The following is an 18,139-nucleotide window of genomic DNA, read 5'->3' on the forward strand; positions in this document are numbered from 1 at the left end:
AAGCTAACCTGCACTGTTGTTAGCAAGCTAACCTGCACTGTCGTTAGCGAGCTATCCTGCACTGTTGTTAGCAAGCTAACCTGCACTGTCGTTAGCAAGCTAACCTGCACTGTCGTTAGCAAGCTAACCTGCACTGTCGTTAGCGAGCTATCCTGCACTGTTGTTAGCAAGCTAACCTGCACTGTCTTTAGCAAGCTAACCTGCACTGTCGTTAGCAAGCTAACCTGCACTGTTGTTAGCGAGCTAACCTGTACTGTTGTTAGCGAGCTAACCTGCACTGTCTTTAGCAAGCTAACCTGCACTGTCGTTAGCGAGCTAACCTGTACTGTTGTTAGCGAGCTAACCTGCACTGTCTTTAGCAAGCTAACCTGCACTGTCGTTAGCAAGCTAACCTGCACTGTCTTTAGCAAGCTAACCTGCACTGTTGTTAGCAAGCTAACCTGCACTGTCGTTAGCAAGCTTACAGGTGTAGGTACAATATCGGTCCCCCCACTTCCTACGTGATGACGTCACACGCGTCATATGCGAACGTCTCTTTAAAATATTTTTTATGGGTTAAATAAACGTCAACAGAACGTTTACATGATACTTTTTACCTCATAAAACATTTATATTGACAAAAAGACGATCTTCGTCAACATGATCACTTTCCGTTCTTTCATTTCCTGGTCTGACGACACACGTGACTTTGAGACCAACGGAAGGCTCCGCGCTACATGTGACGAAGCCGCTGATTGGCTGAAGCTGTTTTACTAATAATAACATAATAATAACATAATAATACTATAATAATAAAGTGTATAATGAAATAAAAATCATTCGAGTTCCGAAATAATTCGCTTTTCAAATAAAAGAAAAGTAATAATATTCCTCTTTCAATAACTTTGTAGTTCGGATCATAAACACCTCAGTAATTATTTAGGTTTCGATTTTTTTTTAATCAATTAAATCAATTATTAAATGTACATATGATAACTTTATTGAACGAGTCATTTTTTTAATTGTCATATTTGTATAATGTATGTAATAATGTAATGTATGTAATAATGTAATGAATGCACTACAACAAAAAATCGTGTTTTTTTAACACTACTGGCAATAAACATTTTCTAATATATACATAGTATATATATATATATAGATATATGTATATATATATATAGATGTATATATATAGATGTATATATATATAGATATATATATACATATATCTATATACATATATATGTATATAGATATATGTATATCTATATATATACATATATCTATATATATAGATATATATACTTATATATCTATATATATGTATATATCTATATATATAGATATATATACTTATATATCTATATATATGTATATATCTATATATATGTATATATATCTCGTTGGTGAGTCCGGAGAACACAGTCACCAAGTTATCCACTCATAACCTCAGGTTCTACGAATGGTGTAAAACCTTCACACAGAGCTTGATTGTTGGTCAAACAAACACGAGCGACACTGAGTTTTTATTGATCACGTCTTTATTGATCCACGTTGACAAATATGAAATATTCTTCATCAGGAACACGGAACATTATGTACAGCAGTATTTCACGGGGGACACACACGGACGCACACAGGTGACGACAAACGCACACCATCGAAGGGAGCTCACGACTGGGCGACGGCGGTGGGGGCGGAGCTACTGACGGCGGCGTTCATGCGCAGCAGCTCCTTCCTGTGCGTGAGGATGACGTCGAAGGTGGACTGCAGGCGGTTCTGCTGCTCCTCCACGCGGCCCTGCAGGGTGCGGACCCAGCGGATCAGCGCCAGGCGGCGGTACATGGTCAGCTGCACCTGGTGCTTCTCCATCTCCTGCGCCTTGAAGCGCTCGCGGTCCCTCAGCGTCCAGACGGCGTCCATCAGCTCCGGCATGTCGTCGTCGGAGTCGGAGCTGCGTCCGTCCTCCGGGAGCCCGTCCAGGCTGCCGGACCTGAGGTTGCTGTTCAGGAGGTTCTGGTGCGGGCGGGGCTTGGGTTCGCCCACGCCGACCCGGTCCCAGCGCCCGGGGGTCGCCGCCTCGGCGCCGCACTCCAGGTTCAGGGACGAGGCGCTGCAGTCGGAGCCGGAGTCGCTGTCGCCCCACTCGTCCTCGTCCTCCTTGTAGCTCTTCTTCTTCTTCTCCTCCGCCATCCGTCCGTCCTCCTCCTCCATCCTTCGCTCCTCCGCTCCGTCGGGCGGGACGCGTCCGAACCCGTCGTCCGCCGCCTCCACCTCGGGCAGCGGCGCCAGCTGCGTCCAGCAGGGCATGCGGGCGCGAGGGGGGCCGGGGTGGTCGCGGCCCATAGGGCCCTGGTTACGAGGGCGCGCCTGGTTACGGTTCTCGTCGCCGCCGGTCGCGGAGAAGACGTTCTCGTTCCTGCCGGGCAGGAAGTTGAAGTTTCCGTCTTTGTCCAACTTCCTGCTCTGAAGGTGAGGAGAAGAGTTTGACCCTCGACCTCCGTAGGCTTGGTCCTGATGATGCAACATCACTGACCTGGACTGAGCCTCACTGCAGACACACAAACAGTTGTGTTACGACCTCACAGTTACACACAAACAGTTGTGTTACGACCTCACAGTTACACACAAACAGTTGTGTTACGACCTCACAGTTACACACAACAGTTGTGTTTTGACCTCACAGACACACAACAACCTCACAGTTACACACAAACAGTTGTGTTTCGACCCCACAGACACACAACAGTTACACACAAACAGTTGTGTTCCGACCTCACAGACACACAACAGTTACACACAAACAGTTGTGTTCCGACCTCACAGACACACAACAGTTGTGTTTTGACCTCACAGACACACAACAACCTCACAGTTACACACAAACAGTTGTGTTTCGACCCCACAGACACACAACAGTTACACACAAACAGTTGTGTTTCGACCTCACAGACACACAACAGTTACACACAAACAGTTGTGTTCCGACCTCACAGACACACAACAGTTACACACAAACAGTTGTGTTACGACCTCACAGTTACACACAAACAGTTGTGTTACGACCTCACAGTTACACACAAACAGTTGTGTTACGACCTCACAGTTACACACAAACAGTTGTGTTACGACCTCACAGTTACACACAAACAGTTGTGTTACGACCTCACAGTTACACACAAACAGTTGTGTTACGACCTCACAGTTACACACAAACGGTTGTGTTACAACCTCACAGTTACACACAAACAGTTGTGTTACGACCTCACAGTTACACACAAACAGTTGTGTTACGACCTCACAGTTACACACAAACAGTTGTGTTACAACCTCACAGTTACACTCAAACAGTTGTGTTACGACCTCACAGTTACACACAAACAGTTGTGTTACGACCTCACAGTTACACACAAACAGTTGTGTTACGACCTCACAGTTACACACAAACAGTTGTGTTACAACCTCACAGTTACACACAAACAGTTGTGTTACGACCTCACAGTTACACACAAACAGTTGTGTTACGACCTCACAGTTACACACAAACAGTTGTGTTACGTCCTCACAGTTACACACAAACAGTTGTGTTACGACCTCACAGTTACACACAAACAGTTGTGTTACGACCTCACAGTTACACACAAACAGTTGTGTTACAACCTCACAGTTACACACAAACAGTTGTGTTACGACCTCACAGTTACACACAAACAGTTGTGTTACGACCTCACAGTTACACACAAACAGTTGTGTTACGACCTCACAGTTACACACAAACAGTTGTGTTACAACCTCACAGTTACACACAAACAGTTGTGTTACGACCTCACAGTTACACACAAACAGTTGTGTTACGACCTCACAGTTACACACAAACAGTTGTGTTACGACCTCACAGTTACAAACAACAGTTGTGTTACGACCTCACAGTTACACACAAACAGTTGTGTTACGACCTCACAGTTACACACAAACAGTTGTGTTACAACCTCACTGCAGACACACAAACAGTTGTGTTACGACCTCACAGTTACACACAAACAGTTGTGTTACGACCTCACTGCAGACACACAAACAGTTGTGTTACGACCTCACAGTTACACACAAACAGTTGTGTTACGACCTCACAGTTACACACAAACAGTTGTGTTACGTCCTCACAGTTACACACAAACAGTTGTGTTACGACCTCACAGTTACACACAAACAGTTGTGTTACAACCTCACTGCAGACACACAAACAGTTGTGTTACGACCTCACAGTTACACACAAACAGTTGTGTTACGACCTCACTGCAGACACACAAACAGTTGTGTTACGACCTCACAGTTACACACAAACAGTTGTGTTACGACCTCACAGTTACACACAAACAGTTGTGTTACGACCTCACAGTTACACACAAACAGTTGTGTTACGACCTCACAGTTACACACAAACAGTTGTGTTACGACCTCACAGTTACACACAAACAGTTGTGTTACGACCTCACAGTTACACACAACAGTTGTGTTTTGACCTCACAGACACACAACAACCTCACAGTTACACACAAACAGTTGTGTTTCGACCCCACAGACACACAACAGTTACACACAAACAGTTGTGTTTCGACCTCACAGACACACAACAGTTACACACAAACAGTTGTGTTTCGACCTCACAGACACACAACAGTTACACACAAACAGTTGTGTTTCGACCCCACAGACACACAACAGTTACACACAAACAGTTGTGTTTCGACCTCACAGACACACAACAGTTACACACAAACAGTTGTGTTTCGACCTCACAGACACACAACAGTTACACACAAACAGTTGTGTTTTCGACCCCACAGACACACAACAGTTACACACAAACAGTTGTGTTTCGACCCCACAGACACACAACAGTTACACACAAACAGTTGTGTTTCGACCCCACAGACACACAACAGTTACACACAAACAGTTGTGTTTCGACCCCACAGACAGACAACAGTTACACACAAACAGTTGTGTTTCGACCCCACAGACACACAACAGTTACACACAAACAGTTGTGTTTCGACCCCAAAGACACACAACAGTTACACACAAACAGTTGTGTTTCGACCCCACAGACACACAACAGTCACACAACAACAGTCACACAACAACAGTTACACAACTCCCTCATGACTCGCCTCATGAGCTTCACGGACGTTAAAGAGTAAAAACATCAGATGATTCAAGATCTTAAAATAACATCAAGTCATGAGTCACGACATGAAAGAGTTTAACAGTTTTCAACAGTTTTCAACAGTTTTCAACAGTTTTCAACAGTTTTCAACAGTTTCCAACAGTTTTCAACAGTTTTCAACAGTTTTCAACAGTTTTCAACATCAAAGTGACAAAAGAGCTCAGAGCTGCTGATCATGTGACACATTTATTACGTCATTGTTTAGAATATTTAGATTTAAATTCGATGATTCAATAAAATGATTAAATCTTTAGAAATCATCGAATTCAATGAACGTTTAAAACATGTCAGTCAAGAAGTTTAAAATTATGCTGTCAATCAAAGCGCTGGAGGTCACTGGAGGTCACTGGAGGTCACTGGAGGTCACCGGAGGTCACGAGGAGGAAAACAATGACAGGAAGTCGAGCCGAACATTCCAGAGAAACTACTTGATAACAAACATGTTTTACTGCGAGATCACGTGTTTATGTCACGTGTTTATGTCACGTGTTTATGTCACGTGTTTATGTCACGTGTTTATACGTGAAAACAATGAATCATGGATCATGTGATCAAGTCTCATGGATCATGTGATCAGGTCTCATGGATCATGTGATCAAGTCTCATGGATCATGTGATCAGGTCTCATGGATCATGTGATCAAGTCTCATGGATCATGTGATCAAGTCTCATGGATCATGTGATCAGGTCTCATGGATCATGTGATCAAGTCTCATGGATCATGTGATCAAGTCTCATGGATCATGTGATCAGGTCTCATGGATCATGTGATCAAGTCTCATGGATCATGTGATCAAGTCTCATGGATCATGTGATCAAGTCTCATGGATCAGGTCTCATGGATCATGTGATCAAGTCTCATGGATCATGTGATCAGGTCTCATGGATCATGTGATCAAGTCTCATGGATCATGTGATCAAGTCTCATGGATCAGGTCTCATGGATCATGTGATCAAGTCTCATGGATCATGTGATCAAGTCTCATGGATCATGTGATCAGGTCTCATGGATCATGTGATCAAGTCTCATGGATCATGTGATCAAGTCTCATGGATCAGGTCTCATGGATCATGTGATCAAGTCTCATGGATCATGTGATCAGGTCTCATGGATCATGTGATCAGGTCTCATGGATCATGTGATCAAGTCTCATGGATCATGTGATCAGGTCTCATGGATCATGTGATCAAGTCTCATGGATCATGTGATCAGGTCTCATGGATCATGTGATCAGGTCTCATGGATCATGTGATCAAGTCTCATGAAACCACTGAACCTCCTGCAGCCTCAGGACCAAACGCTTCATGTTGTTCTGCATCATATGACTTTCTCAAGATCTTCTCTGTATCTCCAGCTCCTCCCATGTCTGGACTGATGGAGGATATTTACTCCTTATATATATATATATTATAATATTTACTCCTTATATATATATATATAATAATATTTACTCCTTATATATATATATATTATAATATTTACTCCTTATATATATTATAATATTTACTCCTTATATATATATGTATATATTATAATATTTACTCGTTATATATATATATATATTATAATATTTACTCCTTATATATATTATAATATTTACTAATTCTTCTGGTCCCTGGTTATTATATTATAATAAATATTATAATATGAAACTAATAGACAAGATTTATAAGGATATTAATAAACCTTTTCTCCAGTTAGCATGTTAGCATGTGTTAGCATGTGTTAGCATGTGTTAGCATGTTAGCATCAGCATCTCTGCGCGTCAGCTGTCAATCAAGAGGGCGCGCGCTCGCGGTGCTGAAGGACAGCGACAGGAGAAGCGCGGCGACTGTGACGTCATCGCCAGACGTGACGTACGACAGACGAAGCAGAAGAAATGTTCAAAAAAAGATGTTGAGAAGCTGAAGGAGATAAAGATGTCGTGACGTCACGCTCACCCCATGTTTCCTCGCGCGCTCGATCAGTGTCACCGCCGCCGCTACATAACGATGACGTCACAGAGGAGCCGCAGGTGCTTACCTTCTAGAGGACCAGAGGACCAGAGGACCAGAGGACCAGAGGACCAGAGGACCAGAGGACCAGACGAGGCTCGACGAGACGTTCCTGCGATGATCAGGCCCCGCCCCTCGTCACCGCCCCTCTGACGTCACCAGCTCTAACACGCACGTCACGCTCGAGCTTCAGAAGAACCACGAGGTTCACGCTCTGGACACGAGATGTTCCTCCGTCAGATGGATTATTAGGAATATTATTGTATTTTAGTATCATATACGTTATTATATTCTTAGTATTAATATTATTAACAAACATTATTATATTCTTAGTATTAATATTATTAACAAACATTATATTCTTAGTATTAATATTATTAACAAACATTATTATTATATTCTTAGTATTAATATTATTAACAAACATTATTATTATATTCTTAGTATTAATATTATTAACAAACATTATTATTATATTCTTAGTATTAATATGAATAACAAACATTATTATTATATTCTTAGTATTAATATTATTAACAAACATTATTATATTCTTAGTATTAATATTATTAACAAACATTATTATTATATTCTTAGTATTAATATTATTAACAAACATTATTATATTCTTAGTATTAATATTATTAACAAACATTATTATATTCTTAGTATTAATATTATTAACAAACATTATTATTATATTCTTAGTATTAATATTATTAACAAACATTATTATTATATTCTTAGTATTAATATGAATAACAAACATTATTATTATATTCTTAGTATTAATATTATTAACAAACATTATTATATTCTTAGTATTAATATTATTAACAAACATTATTATTATATTCTTAGTATTAATATGAATAACAAACATTATTATTATATTCTTAGTATTAATATGAATAACAAACATTATTATTATATTCTTAGTATTAATATTATTAACAAACATTATTATTATATTCTTAGTATTAATATTATTAACAAACATTATTATATTCTTAGTATTAATATTATTAACAAACATTATTATTATATTCTTAGTATTAATATTATTAACAAACATTATTATTATATTCTTAGTATTAATATTATTAACAAACATTATTATTATATTCTTAGTATTAATATTATTAACAAACATTATTATTATATTCTTAGTATTAATATTATTAACAAACATTATTATATTCTTAGTATTAATATTATTAACAAAGTTTATTATTATATTCTTAGTATAACTATTATTAACAAACATTTATTATATTCTTAGTATTAATATTATTAACAAACATTATTATTATATTCTTAGTATAACTATTATTAACAAACATTTATTATATTCTTAGTATTAATATTATTAACAAACATTATTATATTCTTAGTATTAATATTATTAACAAACATTATTATTATATTCTTAGTATTAATATTATTAACAAACATTATATTCTTAGTATTAATATTATTAACAAACATTATTATTATATTCTTAGTATTAATATTATTAACAAACATTATTATTATATTCTTAGTATTAATATTATTAACAAACATTATTATTATATTCTTAGTATTAATATTATTAACAAACATTATTATTATATTCTTAGTATTAATATGAATAACAAACATTATTATTATATTCTTAGTATTAATATTATTAACAAACATTATTATATTCTTAGTATTAATATTATTAACAAACATTATTATTATATTCTTAGTATTAATATGAATAACAAACATTATTATTATATTCTTAGTATTAATATTATTAACAAACATTATTATATTCTTAGTATTAATATTATTAACAAACATTATTATTATATTCTTAGTATTAATATTATTAACAAACATTATTATATTCTTAGTATTAATATTATTAACAAACATTATTATTATATTCTTAGTATTAATATTATTAACAAACATTATTATTATATTCTTAGTATTAATATTATTAACAAACATTATTATTATATTCTTAGTATTACTATTATTAACAAACATTTATTATATTCTTAGTATTAATATTATTAACAAACATTATTATTATATTCTTAGTATTAATATTATTAACAAACATTATTATATTCTTAGTATTAATATTATTAACAAACATTATTATTATATTCTTAGTATTAATATTATTAACAAACATTATTATTATATTCTTAGTATTAATATGAATAACAAACATTATTATTATATTCTTAGTATTAATATTATTAACAAACATTATTATATTCTTAGTATTAATATTATTAACAAACATTATTATTATATTCTTAGTATTAATATGAATAACAAACATTAATATTATATTCTTAGTATTAATATGAATAACAAACATTATTATTATATTCTTAGTATTAATATTATTAACAAACATTATTATTATATTCTTAGTATTAATATTATTAACAAACATTATTATTATATTTAGTATTAATATTATTAACAAACATTATTATTATATTCTTAGTATTAATATTATTAACAAACATTATTATTATATTCTTAGTATTAATATTATTAACAAACATTATTATTATATTCTTAGTATTAATATTATTAACAAACATTATTATATTCTTAGTATTAATATTATTAACAAACATTATTATTATATTCTTAGTATAACTATTATTAACAAACATTTATTATATTCTTAGTATTAATATTATTAACAAACATTATTATTATATTCTTAGTATAACTATTATTAACAAACATTTATTATATTCTTAGTATTAATATTATTAACAAACATTATTATATTCTTAGTATTAATATTATTAACAAACATTATTATTATATTCTTAGTATTAATATGAATAACAAACATTATTATTATATTCTTAGTATTAATATTATTAACAAACATTATTATTATTATATTCTTAGTATTAATATTATTAACAAACATTATATTCTTAGTATTAATATTATTAACAAACATTATTATTATATTCTTAGTATTAATATTATTAACAAACATTATTATTATATTCTTAGTATTAATATTATTAACAAACATTATTATATTCTTAGTATTAATATTATTAACAAACATTATTATTATATTCTTATTAATATTATTAACAAACATTATTATTATATTCTTAGTATTAATATTATTAACGAACATTATTATTATATTCTTAGTATTAATATTATTAACAAACATTATTATTATATTCTTAGTATTAATATTATTAACAAACATTATTATTATATTCTTAGTATTAATATTATTAACAAACATTATTATTATATTCTTAGTATTAATATTATTAACAAACATTATTATTATATTATTAGTATTAATATTATTAACAAACATTATTATTATATTCTTAGTATTAATATGAATAACAAACATTATTATTATATTCTTAGTATTAATATTATTAACAAACATTATTATATTCTTAGTATTAATATTATTAACAAACATTATTATTATATTCTTAGTATTAATATTATTAACAAACATTATTATATTCTTAGTATTAATATTATTAACAAACATTATTATATTCTTAGTATTAATATTATTAACAAACATTATTATTATATTCTTAGTATTAATATTATTAACAAACATTATTATTATATTCTTAGTATTAATATGAATAACAAACATTATTATTATATTCTTAGTATTAATATTATTAACAAACATTATTATATTCTTAGTATTAATATTATTAACAAACATTATTATTATATTCTTAGTATTAATATGAATAACAAACATTATTATTATATTCTTAGTATTAATATGAATAACAAACATTATTATTATATTCTTAGTATTAATATTATTAACAAACATTATTATTATATTCTTAGTATTAATATTATTAACAAACATTATTATATTCTTAGTATTAATATTATTAACAAACATTATTATTATATTCTTAGTATTAATATTATTAACAAACATTATTATTATATTCTTAGTATTAATATTATTAACAAACATTATTATTATATTCTTAGTATTAATATTATTAACAAACATTATTATTATATTCTTAGTATTAATATTATTAACAAACATTATTATATTCTTAGTATTAATATTATTAACAAACATTATTATTATATTCTTAGTATAACTATTATTAACAAACATTTATTATATTCTTAGTATTAATATTATTAACAAACATTATTATTATATTCTTAGTATAACTATTATTAACAAACATTTATTATATTCTTAGTATTAATATTATTAACAAACATTATTATATTCTTAGTATTAATATTATTAACAAACATTATTATTATATTCTTAGTATTAATATTATTAACAAACATTATATTCTTAGTATTAATATTATTAACAAACATTATTATTATATTCTTAGTATTAATATTATTAACAAACATTATTATTATATTCTTAGTATTAATATTATTAACAAACATTATTATTATATTCTTAGTATTAATATTATTAACAAACATTATTATTATATTCTTAGTATTAATATGAATAACAAACATTATTATTATATTCTTAGTATTAATATTATTAACAAACATTATTATATTCTTAGTATTAATATTATTAACAAACATTATTATTATATTCTTAGTATTAATATGAATAACAAACATTATTATTATATTCTTAGTATTAATATTATTAACAAACATTATTATATTCTTAGTATTAATATTATTAACAAACATTATTATTATATTCTTAGTATTAATATTATTAACAAACATTATTATATTCTTAGTATTAATATTATTAACAAACATTATTATTATATTCTTAGTATTAATATTATTAACAAACATTATTATTATATTCTTAGTATTAATATTATTAACAAACATTATTATTATATTCTTAGTATTACTATTATTAACAAACATTTATTATATTCTTAGTATTAATATTATTAACAAACATTATTATTATATTCTTAGTATTAATATTATTAACAAACATTATTATAAACATCATTATTATTATATTATTATTATTCATATTATTAAAGTTTAAAGGTTTATTGACCTCTAGATGATGAGGGTCTGGATGATGAGGGTCTAGATGATGAGGGTCTAGATGATGAGGGTCTGGATGATGAGGGTCTGGATGATGAGGGTCTGGATGATGAGGGTCTGGATGATGAGGGTCTGGATGATGAGGGTCTGGATGATGAGGGTCTGGATGATGAGGGTCTGGATGATGAGGGTCTGGATGATGAGGGTCTGGATGATGAGGGTCTGGATGATGAGGGTCTAGATGATGAGGGTCTGGATGATGAGGGTCTGGATGATGAGGGTCTGGATGATGAGGGTCTGGATGATGAGGGTCTAGATGATGAGGGTCTAGATGATGAGGGTCTAGATGATGAGGGTCTGGATGATGAGGGTCTGGATGATGAGGGTCTAGATGATGAGGGTCTAGATGATGAGGGTCTGGATGATGAGGGTCTGGATGATGAGGGTCTGGATGATGAGGGTCTAGATGATGAGGGTCTAGATGATGAGGGTCTGGATGATGAGGGTCTGGATGATGAGGGTCTGGATGATGAGGGTCTGGATGATGAGGGTCTAGATGATGAGGGTCTAGATGATGAGGGTCTAGATGATGAGGGTCTGGATGATGAGGGTCTGGATGATGAGGGTCTGGATGATGAGGGTCTGGATGATGAGGGTCTGGATGATGAGGGTCTGGATGATGAGGGTCTGGATGATGAGGGTCTAGATGATGAGGGTCTAGATGATGAGGGTCTGGATGATGAGGGTCTGGATGATGAGGGTCTGGATGATGAGGGTCTGGATGATGAGGGTCTAGATGATGAGGGTCTGGATGATGAGGGTCTAGATGATGAGGGTCTAGATGATGAGGGTCTAGATGATGAGGGTCTGGATGATGAGGGTCTGGATGATGAGGGTCTGGATGATGAGGGTCTGGATGATGAGGGTCTAGATGATGAGGGTCTAGATGATGAGGGTCTAGATGATGAGGGTCTGGATGATGAGGGTCTGGATGATGAGGGTCTGGATGATGAGGGTCTAGATGATGAGGGTCTAGATGATGAGGGTCTGGATGATGAGGGTCTAGATGATGAGGGTCTAGATGATGAGGGTCTAGATGATGAGGGTCTAGATGATGAGGGTCTGGATGATGAGGGTCTGGATGATGAGGGTCTAGATGATGAGGGTCTAGATGATGAGGGTCTAGATGATGAGGGTCTGGATGATGAGGGTCTGGATGATGAGGGTCTGGATGATGAGGGTCTGGATGATGAGGGTCTGGATGATGAGGGTCTGGATGATGAGGGTCTAGATGATGAGGGTCTAGATGATGAGGGTCTGGATGATGAGGGTCTGGATGATGAGGGTCTGGATGATGAGGGTCTGGATGATGAGGGTCTGGATGATGAGGGTCTGGATGATGAGGGTCTAGATGATGAGGGTCTGGATGATGAGGGTCTGGATGATGAGGGTCTGGATGATGAGGGTGAAGATGAATGCTCTGAGGCGCAGCAGAGTCCTCCAGGTGGAGGTTCTTGTCTGGCACTGGCAGCGTTGAACCTAATGAAGTGGATCCTTCACGACCTCGAGAGTCTCTTAATGACCTCTAATGACCTCGTTAAGATCAGGAACCATTAGAGCTCGTTAGTCTCGGACAATCAGAAGAACTTCTGAGGAACACGTGAGGAGACGAGGAAACCAAAACTTCTTCTGAGGAACACGTGAGGAGACGAGGAAACCAAAACTTCTTCTGAGGAACACGTGAGGAGACGAGGAAACGAAGACTTCTTCTGAGGAACACGTGAGGAGACGAGGAAACCAAAACTTCTTCTGAGGAACACGTGAGGAGACGAGGAAACGAAGACTTCTTCTGAGGAACACGTGAGGAGACGAGGAAACGAAGACTTCTTCTGAGGAACACGTGAGGAGACGAGGAAACAAAGACTTCTTCTGAGGAACACGTGAGGAGACGAGGAAACCAAAACTTCTTCTGAGGAACACGTGAGGAGACGAGGAAACCAAAACTTCTTCTGAGGAACACGTGAGGCGACGAGGAAACCAAAACTTCTTCTGAGGAACACGTGAGGAGACGAGGAAACCAAAACTTCTTCTGAGGAACACGTGAGGAGACGAGGAAACCAAAACTTCTTCTGAGGAACACGTGAGGAGACGAGGAAACAAAGACTTCTTCTGAGGAACACGTGAGGAGACGAGGAAACCAAAACTTCTTCTGAGGAACACGTGAGGAGACGAGGAAACCAAAACTTCTTCTGAGGAACACGTGAGGAGACGAGGAAACGAAGACTTCTTCTGAGGAACACGTGAGGAGACGAGGAAACGAAGACTTCTTCTGAGGAACACGTGAGGAGACGAGGAAACGAAGACTTCTTCTGAGGAACACGTGAGGAGACGAGGAAACAAAGACTTCTTCTGAGGAACACGTGAGGAGACGAGGAAACCAAAACTTCTTCTGAGGAACACGTGAGGAGACGAGGAAACCAAAACTTCTTCTGAGGAACACGTGAGGCGACGAGGAAACCAAAACTTCTTCTGAGGAACACGTGAGGAGACGAGGAAACCAAAACTTCTTCTGAGGAACACGTGAGGAGACGAGGAAACCAAAACTTCTTCTGAGGAACACGTGAGGAGACGAGGAAACGAAGACTTCTTCTGAGGAACACGTGAGGAGACGAGGAAACCAAAACTTCTTCTGAGGAACACGTGAGGAGACGAGGAAACGAAGACTTCTTCTGAGGAACACGTGAGGAGACGAGGAAACGAAGACTTCTTCTGAGGAACACGTGAGGAGACGAGGAAACAAAGACTTCTTCTGAGGAACACGTGAGGAGACGAGGAAACCAAAACTTCTTCTGAGGAACACGTGAGGAGACGAGGAAACCAAAACTTCTTCTGAGGAACACGTGAGGCGACGAGGAAACCAAAACTTCTTCTGAGGAACACGTGAGGAGACGAGGAAACCAAAACTTCTTCTGAGGAACACGTGAGGAGACGAGGAAACCAAAACTTCTTCTGAGGAACACGTGAGGAGACGAGGAAACAAAGACTTCTTCTGAGGAACACGTGAGGAGACGAGGAAACCAAAACTTCTTCTGAGGAACACGTGAGGAGACGAGGAAACCAAAACTTCTTCTGAGGAACACGTGAGGAGACGAGGAAACGAAGACTTCTTCTGAGGAACACGTGAGGAGACGAGGAAACGAAGACTTCTTCTGAGGAACACGTGAGGAGACGAGGAAACGAAGACTTCTTCTGAGGAACACGTGAGGAGACGAGGAAACGAAGACTTCTTCTGAGGAACACGTGAGGAGACGAGGAAACAAAGACTTCTTCTGAGGAACACGTGAGGAGACGAGGAAACCAAAACTTCTTCTGAGGAACACGTGAGGAGACGAGGAAACCAAAACTTCTTCTGAGGAACACGTGAGGCGACGAGGAAACCAAAACTTCTTCTGAGGAACACGTGAGGAGACGAGGAAACCAAAACTTCTTCTGAGGAACACGTGAGGAGACGAGGAAACCAAAACTTCTTCTGAGGAACACGTGAGGAGACGAGGAAACGAAGACTTCTTCTGAGGAACACGTGAGGAGACGAGGAAACCAAAACTTCTTCTGAGGAACACGTGAGGAGACGAGGAAACGAAGACTTCTTCTGAGGAACACGTGAGGAGACGAGGAAACGAAGACTTCTTCTGAGGAACACGTGAGGAGACGAGGAAACAAAGACTTCTTCTGAGGAACACGTGAGGAGACGAGGAAACCAAAACTTCTTCTGAGGAACACGTGAGGAGACGAGGAAACCAAAACTTCTTCTGAGGAACACGTGAGGCGACGAGGAAACCAAAACTTCTTCTGAGGAACACGTGAGGAGACGAGGAAACCAAAACTTCTTCTGAGGAACACGTGAGGAGACGAGGAAACCAAAACTTCTTCTGAGGAACACGTGAGGAGACGAGGAAACAAAGACTTCTTCTGAGGAACACGTGAGGAGACGAGGAAACCAAAACTTCTTCTGAGGAACACGTGAGGAGACGAGGAAACCAAAACTTCTTCTGAGGAACACGTGAGGAGACGAGGAAACGAAGACTTCTTCTGAGGAACACGTGAGGAGACGAGGAAACGAAGACTTCTTCTGAGGAACACGTGAGGAGACGAGGAAACGAAGACTTCTTCTGAGGAACACGTGAGGAGACGAGGAAACAAAGACTTCTTCTGAGGAACACGTGAGGAGACGAGGAAACCAAAACTTCTTCTGAGGAACACGTGAGGAGACGAGGAAACCAAAACTTCTTCTGAGGAACACGTGAGGCGACGAGGAAACCAAAACTTCTTCTGAGGAACACGTGAGGAGACGAGGAAACCAAAACTTCTTCTGAGGAACACGTGAGGAGACGAGGAAACCAAAACTTCTTCTGAGGAACACGTGAGGAGACGAGGAAACGAAGACTTCTTCTGAGGAACACGTGAGGAGACGAGGAAACCAAAACTTCTTCTGAGGAACACGTGAGGAGACGAGGAAACAAAGACTTCTTCTGAGGAACACGTGAGGAGACGAGGAAACCAAAACTTCTTCTGAGGAACACGTGAGGAGACGAGGAAACGAAGACTTCTTCTGAGGAACACGTGAGGAGACGAGGAAACCAAAACTTCTTCTGAGGAACACGTGAGGAGACGAGGAAACCAAAACTTCTTCTGAGGAACACGTGAGGAGACGAGGAAACCAAAACTTCTTCTGGGGAACACGTGAGGAGACGAGGAAACCAAAACTTCTTCTGAGGAACACGTGAGGAGACGAGGAAACCAAAACTTCTTCTGAGGAACACGTGAGGAGACGAGGAAACCAAAACTTCTTCTGAGGAACACGTGAGGAGACGAGGAAACCAAAACTTCTTCTGAGGAACACGTGAGGAGACGAGGAAACGAAGACTTCTTCTGAGGCACACGTGAGGAGACGAGGAAACCAAAACTTCTTCTGAGGAACACGTGAGGAGACGAGGAAACCAAAACTTCTTCTGAGGAACACGTGAGGAGACGAGGAAACCAAAACTTCTTCTGAGGAACACGTGAGGAGACGAGGAAACCAAAACTTCTTCTGAGGAACACGTGAGGAGACGAGGAAACCAAAACTTCTTCTGAGGAACACGTGAGGAGACGAGGAAACCAAAACTTCTTCTGAGGAACACGTGAGGAGACGAGGAAACAAAGACTTCTTCTGAGGAACACGTGAGGAGACGAGGAAACCAAAACTTCTTCTGAGGAACACGTGAGGAGACGAGGAAACGAAGACTTCTTCTGAGGAACACGTGAGGAGACGAGGAAACCAAAACTTCTTCTGAGGAACACGTGAGGAGACGAGGAAACCAAAACTTCTTCTGAGGAACACGTGAGGAGACGAGGAAACCAAAACTTCTTCTGAGGAACACGTGAGGAGACGAGGAAACCAAAACTTCTTCTGAGGAACACGTGAGGAGACGAGGAAACCAAAACTTCTTCTGAGGAACACGTGAGGAGACGAGGAAACCAAAACTTCTTCTGAGGAACACGTGAGGAGACGAGGAAACCAAAACTTCTTCTGAGGAACACGTGAGGAGACGAGGAAACAAAGACTTCTTCTGAGGAACACGTGAGGAGACGAGGAAACCAAAACTTCTTCTGAGGAACACGTGAGGAGACGAGGAAACGAAGACTTCTTCTGAGGAACACGTGAGGAGACGAGGAAACCAAAACTTCTTCTGAGGAACACGTGAGGAGACGAGGAAACGAAGACTTCTTCTGAGGAACACGTGAGGAGACGAGGAAACCAAAACTTCTTCTGAGGAACACGTGAGGAGACAAGGAAACCAAAACTTCTTCTGAGGAACACGTGAGGAGACGAGGAAACGAAGA

General features: G+C 36.7%; 1 protein-coding gene across 1 annotated transcript; it reads right to left on the reverse strand.

Annotated features, from left to right (window-relative positions):
* Positions 1-1,511: 1,511 nt before the first annotated feature.
* On the reverse strand, positions 1,512-7,314 carry c19h1orf216 (chromosome 19 C1orf216 homolog). The gene is made up of 2 exons (XM_087785624.1): positions 7,151-7,314; positions 1,512-2,533 (listed from the first exon to the last, which is right to left on the reverse strand). Exons 1-2 carry the CDS (start codon positions 7,153-7,155, stop codon positions 1,654-1,656), a joined length of 885 nt encoding a protein of 294 aa, XP_087641750.1. The 5' UTR covers positions 7,156-7,314; the 3' UTR covers positions 1,512-1,653.
* Positions 7,315-18,139: the final 10,825 nt, after the last annotated feature.

Source organism: Callionymus lyra, chromosome 3 (assembly GCF_982586985.1).
Source record: "Callionymus lyra chromosome 3, fCalLyr1.hap1.1, whole genome shotgun sequence".
NCBI classification, from domain to species: Eukaryota; Metazoa; Chordata; class Actinopteri; order Syngnathiformes; family Callionymidae; genus Callionymus; species Callionymus lyra.